Consider the following 11,511-nt stretch of genomic DNA (forward strand, 5'->3'; position numbering starts at 1 on the left):
CAAGTCAATTCCGTCTCCTGGAAAGCTCATGGGGGCTAAGTAGAACTGCGCTCCACAGGGTTTCCTGGGGCTGATTTTTTGAGAGTCGCTGGCCAGGCCTTTCTTCCACGGTGCCTCTGGGCAGACTGGAACCGCCAAGCACTTGGCCACCGGCTGAGTGTGTGACCCATCTGTACCACTCCTAGGGGCTGAGCAGGGCTGCCTGTGCCCACTTTTCAAAGTAGAAAATGGAAAGGCATTGTGTGTGTGTCCCGAGCAAAGTCTATCCTCTGGCCGTGCCCCCCTCCCCACCCCCCACACCCCTGCCCACTCCGGCATTATTTTGAGGAAGGCTCTGAGGTCAAGTCTTATCCCTGCAGTGACGTCCTGCAGTCACTGGGGTGAGAATGCTTCACACTCTCGGCTACTCACTAAAAGGTTGGAGGTTGGAGTTTGCCTCGATCAGTGGTTCACAACCTTCCTCACACCATGGTCCTTTCATACAGGTCCTCATGTGGCGGTGACCCCCCAACCATAACATTATTTTCACTGCTTCTTCAAAACTGTCATTTTGCTACTGTTATGAATCAGGCAACCCTGTGAAAAGGTTGTTGGACCCCCAAAGGGGTCACAACCCACAGGTTGAGAACGGCTGGCCTAGAGGCACCTTGGGAGAAAGGCCTGGGATTGGCTTCTGAAAACAAAAACAAAACAACAGCCAGCCATTGAAACCCTACGGGCACAGTTCTGCCCGAGGCCCACGGGCCTCTGGGAGTCTGACATGGCCCCAGGGCCATGGGGCAGCCCCTGCTGTGAAGCACCTGCTGTCTCAGCAGAGCCTGGGGTCAGCTGACTCTGGCAAAGCCAGGGTAGAACGCCAGGCTTCCCCTTCACACCCACTGTGCCCGTCAAACAAGGTCCCACTGGCCCGGGGCACAATCCTACTTGGCCAACTTCCTGTCAGGCCTCCTGACCTGGCTCAGGGGGTTTCTACTGCCCTAGAGCCTCAGACCAGGCACTGTTGCTAGCGCATGGACCCGCGGCCATCTTTCACCTGTCTTTCTCCCTGACGGGACTTTTATTTTCAGCTCACAACAGCTGGGGGGAGTGCCACCCAGTCTCGGCCTCCTGCTGGGTCAGCACATTCCTGCCCCTGGCAAACTGCCCCTGGGCCCAGGCCACAGGGGGGCAGGCAGTGAGGAGGGCAGGGTCAGGTTGCACCATGACCATGTCTCCTAGAGCTCGGCCTGTTCTGCCCACGGTCACACCTCAGGCCAGCAGGGGGTGCCAATCTCTGCTAGTGCAGGGTACCAAAGCCAATCCCGCCTCCCCCCCACACACCCTTTTCGAGCCGGCCTGTGACAATGCTGAAAGCCCAAGAGACCCTGCCATCTGGCCTCACGGAATCTGCCAGACTCCCTGAGCGCCCGGCGGGGGCTGCTCTGAAGAATCTACCCGAGGGAGCAGCAGGAGTCTTAAGGTCTGGGTCTGGATTCTCTCTTGTGTGGTCTTGGCGTGTAGTGGTGCGGGGCCTCGCCCAGCCTCTTTCTTCTGTAAGGCCCACGTAGGATCTTAGCGGGAAAGGCTATCGAGACCACCTAGCCCCACTTCTTACCCAAAGCAGGGATCCCCCTCCAGACCCTCAAAACATGGCCACCCTTGCAATACCAGGGATCCGATTACCCTACAAGGCAGCCTGCTTCTCCCAGCTGCATCTGTTCTTAGCCAGCGCCATCACAGCTGCAATGCACACCGGCTGCTAGACACACTCTCAAGCCACATTCACCTGCGTTGTTTCATCTTGCTCCTCACTGTTCTGCGAAGGTGACCCAAGATTCCCTTTGTACAGATAAGGGAAACAGAGGCTCTGAGAGGCAAGTACCTCATTCCACAGCTAATAGGGGGCTGTCTTCTTGGAACTTCACCCCAATGGCGCTTGCTCGGCAGCCTCGCCTTGCAGAGTAGGGCCTTTTGTTTTGTTTTGATCCCGGTGACGCCTCTCATTTGGGGCCCAGGAGCCAATGAGCTGAGCAAGAGCGGAGATGATCTCTTGATCATCTTGAATCCCCATCCCCAGAGGGGTCTTGGTAGCAGGGCGGTGAAGCGCTTGGCTGCTAACCAAAGGATCAGCAGTTGGCATCTCCCAGCTGCTCTGAGAGAGAAACACGGGGCAGTTTGCATCCATAAGGATGCTCACCTGGGCAGTGCAATGAGGCAGCTCTGCTCGGTCCTACAGGTGTGTTGGAACAGACTGGACAACCAGGGAGTTTTCGGCCTGGGCGGTGCCTGACAGGTCGAAAGCTGCAGGTGCTCAGTGGTCCAGCCACATTGTACTACCCACACCCACCCCTTCACCAGTTAGACACCCTGGTGATACACCCCTTTTCTGGCCCTTGGTTTCCTTCCTGGAGAAAGCAGAGGGTTAGACTGAGCAGCCCCTGCCGGCCTGGGGGGATCCCGTGCTAAGTGGCCTTGGGAGAAGTTCCCTCAAGAGAAGCCCTCCCTGTGGTGAACTCGTCCCCATGGCCAAACTGCCAGCTCCCCAGCCAGCCGGGTTTCTACTTCTGTCCCCACGCCCACCCCCCTTCCCCAAGAAGCAGCAACTTTAACATCTCAACATGCCTCTGTTGGTCAGAAAGCCTTCTTACGAACTGTGTGCTTTTCTTTTGTAGGATGGAAATATATTTCTGTTTTATCGGGGAAGGTGGTCCTCCAGGACGGACATGCAGGGACAGGTCAGGGAGGAAGAGGACACCCACCTCGCCGGCCGGGTCAGCCACATCAATGGGCTGACAGCTGTCATAGCCAGCCCGCCCACACAGCCTCGGTTCATGTGTTATTACACTGTCCACTGAGCTCCTTGTCCTGAAAACCTGCCCAGGAGAATGTCCCCAAGGAGGGCAGCTTCAGGCCCTCTTTTCTCCCGGGGTGAGGATTCTGCTTTCCAACAGAAAGTCACTCCTGAGCAGGCCCTGAGGGGCAGCTGGCCCACCGAGCTCTGAGCTGTGCTCCTTGCCTGGGAGGGGAGGTGGTGGTGGTGGAGCCTGGGCCATCGGTCCTGGGAAGTCACAGGGACCCTTGGTTCCACTGATGTCTAAAGTCCCCAAGAGTCAGGTGGGGCTTGGCGGGACTGGGGCTCCGGGTCACGGCTCTCCTGTAGATGGCACCTGACAGCACACAAGATCCACACACCTTGGAGATTCTGTTTAAGGGCAGGGCAGCCACCAGACAAATGTTACGGTTACCAGGGAGTGACCCCATAGAGTGGCCCAATTCCCAGTCACATGGCTCACTTGGCCACAAGGATGAGAGGTGAAGGTGAAGACTCAGGCTGTCCCCCACACCACCTGCCCTTCCACCCTTTCCTGACTGCAGAAGTGCTCAGCTCCTGAGAGCCCGTGTGTCTGCGATTCCCCCAGGGCTGTCTGGGAGACCCTGAGTCCTGACACGCCCTGCCAATCCGTGCCCGCCTGCTCTCCACACGTCCCAGACCACCCGTGATGGATACACAGCAGTGGGTCCCTAGGAGGGTGACCCCCAACAGCACCTGAGGTGTTGCCTGTATCCACACACCTCTGCATTGCACCCCGCACCCATGAATCCTCTGGGGATGAGGCCTGGGCTGGGCAGGCAGGAGTCAGGGCCAGGCTATAAAGGCACTGACCAGGGTGCTAGGCTTCATGGGGAACCAAATTCAACACCACACTCACTGCCATCGAGTCAATTCTGACTCATCGCAGCCCTACAGGACTGTAAGACTAGGAAGAACTGACCCTGTGGGTTCACAGGACGGTAACTCTTTGCTGGAGTAGAAAGCCTCATCTTTCTCCTGTGGAGCAGCTGGTGGCTTCAAACTGCTGACTGTGGTTAGCAGCCCACTATGTAACCCACTAGGCTACTAGGGGTTAATCTGACTAAAAATCTCATCAAAACAAACAAAATATCAAATAGTCAACACAAGTTTACGTAGAAGTTCTCACACTGGGTGCGGCGAAATCCCATGACAGATCTCACACTAGGTGTGGTGAAATCCCATGACACTACAACTTCAGAAACTAACTCAACACCAATCCACTGACTCACAGCGACCCTATAGGGCAGAGTATCACAGACCCACAGGGCTCCCAAGGCTGTGGAGCTTCATGGGAGTGGACTTCTCCAGGGGAGCGGCTGGTGGGTTCAAACCACTGAGCTTGGGGCTAGCAGCAGCGTGCTTAACTACTGAGCCATCAGAAAGGAACTAATGTTCCTGTCTTACTATGCATCTTTTTAATTAGATGATCTCCTTCTGTTTGTCCAGTTGTTATTTGAAATAAAGTAAATTAATAAATAGACTTTTCCCTGGTTCTATTATATTAAAAGACATCCCTGATGCTCTCTGCCCTGGGGCATGAAAATATCTTCCCCTGGCCCTGGCCCTGGCCTCCGCATGCTTAACAAGGTCCTCAGGTCATTTTTAATGCGGCAGCCTCCTGCCGGGGTCTGACAGCCTGTGGCAGACATCTGAGGTAGAGGTGCAGTGTCCCTATGGCCTTGGCCTTGGCCTCGGCAGAAATTAGACCCAGAGCTCGTATGGCCTTTGGTGTACAGAGTCCGGGGTGAAAGTTGGGGTTAGGGATGAGGAGGAGAGAAGGTATGAAACACCCACAGGCAAAGGGGCCAGGAGAGCCATATAGTGCAGGTGCCTTGTAAGAGATGCTCAGGTGTGCTTACCTGAGAGGTCAGCCCTTCCAGAAGTATGAGATCAGAGCTGGGAAGAGCAGCAGGCCCCCCTGGCCCAAGTCCAGCCTTGCCTGCTATCTAAGGCTTGGCCCAGGCAGGCTATCCTGCCACCTCCCAGTTCCCCTAACAATCCAATGGAGGACACAACCTCTTGGTGCAGCCTGTTCTACATGCCCCCAAGCAGAGTCTCCAGACCAGCTTCCCTTCCAGGTCTGAGCGGTGCTGTGCACCTTGGCTGGCCTGGCCTGGTCCAGTGGGAGTCTCTGTTGAGGGCAGCTCCATGGCCCATGGCCAGGTGGCATGCCACATGGTAGGCAGGGAGGGCTGGTGCTGGGCTCCCTCTCCATTGATGAAGGCAAGGCCCAGAGGGCGAGAGGTGGGGAGAAGTGAAGTGTTACCTACCTGAGCTTCCGGCGCTCTCAGAAGCACTCCTGGACATCTTAGGGGGGCCATGTTTGCCACTGGCCCTCCCAGACCCTGGTGGTGGCGGGCCAGAGGGAGCAGGGGTACCATCGCCCCTGATGGTGGTGAGGTCCTGCATGCTGAAGCTCCGGAGTCTTTCCGATAAGGCACCCTGTCCCTGGATACAACACAGGAAGGAGCACGCGTCAGAGGCCTGACCCATAGACTCATGGGGAGACTCAAAGGCCAAGAGGGTGTTCTGATGATCAGCCAGGTGCAAAGGGAGACCCGGAAGGGCTCTAGAGAGAGGCAGGGACGTGGGAGAGGTTGCTGGCAATCACTACCCAAGGGGCTGAGCAAATAGGGGCTCAGCACTTGTTCCTCTGCCACTGTACGACCTGCTGCCGAGAAACTAGAACTTGAGACAGACCCAGACCCAGGACACAGTTCCAGGCTAGAGTTCCTCCTGCTCTCTGGAGGTGGTTTGCCTCTCTTGCTTTTATCTAAATAAAACTCTTCCTGTAGCTGCATTTTCCTCAGTTCCCAGCACACAAGAATCGGTCAGAAAACCTAAGCGGAACATTCTGTGTCCTCCGTTCTGACTCTTCCCAAGAAATCCCATACACCCGGCGTTTGTCAAGTGTCGGAACCAGAGACTCCGCTGTTTGGCTCACTGCAGTTTCTAAGACAGGTTTCGCTCCACTGCTGCCTTTGAGTGTCGCAAAACACCCGGGAAGGAAGGGTTCAGGAGGGAAAATATGATCTTAAAACAACCTCTGCTGACGTAGCCGGTTCACCTTGGCCGGGAGTCACAGGAGCGATCTGGAGGGGGTGGTTCTTGTGCTTAGGAAAGTAAGGTCAGGCCGTTACGCTTCTAGATGGGAGGTCTCTGCTGTCTGGATAGGAGGCTGTGTGGCAGAGGGAGTGAACATAGCCCTGCAAGCACTAATGGGGGTCTGATGGCCTGTGGCAGACGTTGGAGGTAGAGGTGCGGTTTCTCTACAGCCTTGGTCTTGACAGGAATTAGATACAGAGCTCGTATGGCCTCAGATGTGTGTGTGTGGGGGGTGGTTTCGGGGTGAAATTGGGGGCTAAGTGTGCCTGGGGAGGCAGAGCAGGGCTCGTCTTGGAGAAGGAAGCCTGAGCTGGGGCAGTGGTGTGGTGGGAGGCTGGGGTGGTTGGAAATGAAGATGGAGTTTGGCCAAGAACTGACAGCCAGGTAGCGACCAAGGAAAGGAAGAACTCAGAAACATGGAGGGGCATGCAGACTGGGTGCCCTGGGTACACGAGACAGCGGTGGGGTGTGTGTTTTGTTTGGATATGGACAGAAAGATGGGGCCTACAAGTCTGGAGGACTCCAGGACAGGAGGACAAGAAGGTACACCAACCCGTAAATAAACAGACACAAAATGAATCGGGGCAACTCACAAGCAGGCTCTGGCGTGGTGGTGAGATTGATGAAACCCCCCCAAACGGCTTTCTAGAAGCTTCCAGAGATGGAAGCTTACTCTGGGGACACTGTTCACTTTATGGAAAGAAGAAAAGGACATGAAGAGGGTGGGGGGGGGGCTTTTGATTCACGGAGTGACTTTCGTCAAAGAAGCGAACACAGAGTGGGTTAGATGCGGTAAGGCAGAAACAGAAGGGGCTTCTGGGAGAATCAGAACAAGTGCTAGAATGAAGCAACGATGCTTTGAAACACTAAGGATAGGGGTCTTCAACATCCCAAAGGGACCCAAACTATTCCTGGTATATACAACTAGAATTGCAAAAACAGGCAAAGGGATATTTGTACAGAAATCACCCTTGTTTGCTTCCAACTTGGCTCTAGGATGCTGAGGGTCAGTGTCCCCAGAGTATGAGTGAACAGTAAAAGCTGACTGGCCTTGGCCAAGAAAGTGAGGGCTGGACCCGATGGAATCCTCTCCAAATCAAACAGCTGACCAACCACTACTAAAAAACACCTTGGATCACATCATGGATTCAGAGGAAAGCAGATGACTAAATCATGAGCGAAAAAACCTGGCTCCAAAAGGAGTGAGGAAAACATCTGATGATCCTGAGCCATTTAGCATCGTGTTAAAACTCAGGGAAACCATTCCCCAAGGCATGACTTGACGCGTCTTCCCATTTGCTAGTTTATCTGTTCAGCAATCATTTGTCAAGTATAGACAAGACGCCATGCTACTTGCTCTTAGGGAATAGCAGAAGTACAGTGTGATTTCTGATAAAACCTAAAAGGACATCTAATACACAGGCACACAGAAATGCTAGACCAGAGCACGGCAGGTGAGAGCGAAGGGGGACTTGCATTGGGATTCCAGCCGATCACTTATTAGTCGGGCGACCTTATCTTCTCTCTGCCTCGATTCCCTCGCCTGCAAAGCAGTGCCTCCCGTGAAGGATGGTGGTGGAGAGAAAATGAGATCGCGCCCATACAATACCCACCACACAGCCCTGTGAATATTAAGTGTTGGGAAAATATCAATGAGGAGGCTGCTGCTGCTGCTGCCTGGGTCACGGAGATCCTGTTGGATATCAGACAAAGGAGAAGTCATTTCTGGCCAAAAGGACCAAGAGAAGCCTCGTGACTCCAAGCCTCAATCAAGGACTAACTCTTAGCCATGTAGCCTGTGAGCTCTTGCAAACGCTCAACAACCCATTTGAGAGAAAGCCACCCTGGGCGTCCCTCGCGGCTGTTTTAGAAAAGCACACTATTTCAGCCCCAGAAGGCAGCCAGTCTCAGTGGCACCATGAAGACGGAAGCGCAGGGTTTAGGAAAAGAAGGGGAGAACGAGAGCTCAGGATTAACCACGTGCTGTGTCCGAGGAAATCTTGGTGGATGGAGACCAGGTTCTTGAAAACAAATGAGCCCTTTCTTGTCAAAACACTCTGAGATGGTAGCAATCAATGCGTCTCTCATTTGTAAACCTCTTAGCCTTCTCCATCTCTACCGAAAAACTCCTTCCTATTCTCCTCCTACAAACCTCCACCCAACTTGCCACTTTGGCTCTGCTCTGGAGAACTGCTCTGTGGTACCCCACCCATGTTTCCCATATGCTTCTGGGGGCTACAGAGCTCTTGGTCGGTGCGCTCCATCATTTACCAGCTTACCCCTGGACTGCTGATCCGGACTCATGGGGACTCTGTACAACAGAGTAAAGTTGCCCCATGGGCTTCCCAAGACTATCATCTGTATAGATGCAGATGGTCACACCTTTTGCCTGGGGAGTGGCCGGTGGATTTGAACCACCAACCTTTTGGTTAGCACTTAACCACAGCCAGCAAGGCTTCTTCTACATAACGAGGCTCCCTATTTTATGAAAATAAGTTTAGATTCCCTAAATCTGGAAAAGCTCAATGGTGTATCACCCAGAAAAAAGGATATCTATTTCAATTGGTTTAACTTGGTATTTCCCAAATGTAACTGACCACATTGGGATACACTGCTAGTTGACCATCCAAGATTCGTCCCCGCCCCTATTCCTGAAATAGTGAGAAACACAAAAAACAAACAAGAGATTTCCCAGTCTCCCTTGCAGTTAAGGATAACCATATGATAATGTTCTAGTCAATGAGATGTAAGGGGAAATCTGCTAAGGGATTCTATCCCACTACCATTGAGTTGATTTAGAGGCATAGTGGCCTTATAGGATAGAGTAATACAGTTCCTTTGGGATTCTGGGGCTGTAACTCTTTATAGGAGTTGATAACCTCATCTTTCTCCCACGGAGTGGCTGGTGGGTTTGAACTACTGACCTTATGGTTAACAGTCCAATGCTTACCTGACAGCACCACCAGGGTTCCATAGGGGATTGCTAGTAAAGATACTTTATCTTCCTTATATAGAGGAAGGAGCTCTGGTGGCAGAGTGGTTACACACTAGGCTGTTAACTGCAAGGTCAGCAGTTCAAAACCACCAGCCACTCCTCCGGAGAAAGATGAGGTTTTCTACTCCAGTAACAAGTTACACAGATCAAGAGGTAGTTGTGTGAATGGAAAAAGGGGATACTGCATGGTTTAAAATCAAGAAAGGTATACATCAGAGCTGTATTCTCTCACCATACTTATTCAATCTGTATGCTGAGCAAATCATCAGAGAAACTGGGTTATATGGATAAGAATGTGGCATCAGGATTGGAGGAAGGCTTAACAACCTGTGATACACAGATGACACAACCTTGCTTACTGAAGGTGAAGAGGATTTGAAGCACTTGCTGATGAAGATCAAGGATTGAAGTCTGCAGTATGGATTACAACTCACTGTAAAGAAAATAATAATCCTCACAATTGGACCAATAGAGCACATTATGATAAATGAAGAAACAGTTGAAACTGTCACTGATTTTGTCTTGATTGGATCCATAATCAGAGCTCATGGAAGCAGCAGCCAAGAGATCAAAGGACACATGGCAGTGGGTAAATCTGCTGCAAGACCTCCCTAGGGTGTTGAAAAGGATGTTACTTTGAGGACTAAGGTGCAAGTGACCCAAGCCATAGTATCCTCCCTTGCCTCATGCGCATGTGGAAGTTGGACACAGAATAAAGAAGACGGGAGAAGAATATTGAAAGTACCATCGACTGCTAAAAGGACAAAGTGATCTGCCTTGGAAGAAGTATGGCTAGAATGCGCATTAGAGGCAAGGATGGCGAGACTGCATCGCACACGCTTTGGACGTACTGTCAGGAGAGACCAGTCTCTGGAGAGGGACACAGTGTTTGGTACAGTAGAGGGCAATGAAAAGGAGGAGGGCTCTTACAGTAGAGGCGGCAATGGTGGGCTTGAACATGGGAGCAATTGTGCAGGACGGGGCAGTGTTTCCTTGTGTTGTGCATAAGGTCACTGTGGGTCAGAACTGACTCAATGGCACCTAACAACAACAACAACAACAACAACAACAACAACAACAACAGAGAGTTACAGTCTGAGAAACCCACACAGGCAGTTCCACCGGGCCCTACAGCGTCTCCATGAGTCAGAATTGACTCGATGGCAGTGAGTTTTTAACCTGTGGGAGGAGAACACCTGGTTCTGCTCTGGCTTCTTCCCCTGTCTGAGTACGACTCAGATGCCTGGGACGGCCATCTGCGATGAGGACACTCACAGAGACCTCCACCCAGAGCTGGGACATCACCGAGGGACCTGACCGACAGCAGAAGCACTTCCTCCCGGACTTCTTCTCCATGACTTGTAGGAGTTCCAACACATGTGGTTTTTCACCGCTGACAACAGCAGGGCCAGTCACTGCGGTTGCCGTGGTGTCCCTGTCACATGCACGGACTTGGCTGTCATTCCCCAAGGCCTGGTTGCCTCCCTGAAACCCTCGGCGCTCATTAACAAGCCACTTAAGACATCTGGAAGGAAGAACGGGGTCCTGCTTGTCTTAACACATTCCACTGACACCTGGTCAGATCCCCAGAGTGGCAGCATCAAAGCAGGCAGGGTGGGCACCTCCGTGGGATGAGAATCCCCACGGCAACTGCTCAGCTGCACCCACTCCCTGGAGGCACAGAGGGTGTCTCGTGGGACCGCAGTGCGTATTCATGAGCGTGGCTGGAAAGTGATCCAGAAGAGTCTGGGGAAGGAGAAAGGCTAGGAAGACCTCATCAATTTATTGAGCCTAATGTTTCGATGTAGCAGCACAGAAAATCTACGTCCACATAAATCTGAAAGAATCCTTTTACTCAGTCAACATAAAAACTCTGAGTGGAAAAGCACTCTGTCTCAATTTCTTCCTCAGTGGCACAGAACACAAGGACCAGTGGGACTTGCTCGTCACTCTGTATTCTGTTTCATACCCTTGGGATTTTGCGCCAGAGGCATGCATTAACTGTAGGAAATCATTCCACCTTCATTCTTCATAACACCCACAGCAGTCGTGCAAGGTCACCTTCAGGCTCTGTTTTGTTTCGATGATACAGACAAATACCATATGTCTATTCAAAAATGAGGAGGGACTATGTGTTTTTTTAAATCAGACTTTGAAAGAAGTGAGGAGAAAAGGTCTCTCCAGACACTCACAGTTGAGTTTCTGTCTACGCCCAAGAAGCTAGTCTCAACTCTGCTAGTGAGGCTTTGACCAGGTCAATTAGGCCTTGCTCAGACCCAACAATCTCAGCAGGAAACTAGCGTTGGTTAAGAAATTCTTTTACCAAACAATTGCTTAATTAATAAGTATGTCCACCTTGTTTTCAATGCCACATGGTTTTCTTTAAAAGAATTATCCTGAAGGGATCAGTTATCAGGCATCAAAGAACAAAAAATCCTATCATTGTGTGCTCACCTCCCTGATATGATTGCTGAAGACAAATGGGTCCATAAGCAAATGTGGCAAAGAAAGCTGATGGTGCCCAGCTATCAAAAGATATAGCATCTGGGGTCTTAAAGGCTTGAAGGTAAACAAGCGG

At 52.0% G+C, this 11,511-nt stretch overlaps 1 protein-coding gene across 1 annotated transcript in view; it reads right to left on the reverse strand.

The window, feature by feature from the left end:
• The window catches only part of REEP1 (receptor accessory protein 1), a 58,995-nt gene that overhangs the window by 14,688 nt on the left and 32,796 nt on the right, over positions 1-11,511 (reverse strand). Inside the window, exon 5 of the mRNA XM_030888472.2 lies at positions 5,104-5,281. Coding sequence (XP_030744332.1) covers positions 5,104-5,281 — 178 coding nt within the window. The remainder of the gene's footprint in view (positions 1-5,103; positions 5,282-11,511) is intronic.

Source organism: Echinops telfairi, unplaced genomic scaffold, assembly GCF_000313985.2.
Source record: "Echinops telfairi isolate 266 unplaced genomic scaffold, ASM31398v2 ScPeMD7_7467;HRSCAF=8505_1, whole genome shotgun sequence".
NCBI lineage: Eukaryota > Metazoa > Chordata > Mammalia > Afrosoricida > Tenrecidae > Echinops > Echinops telfairi.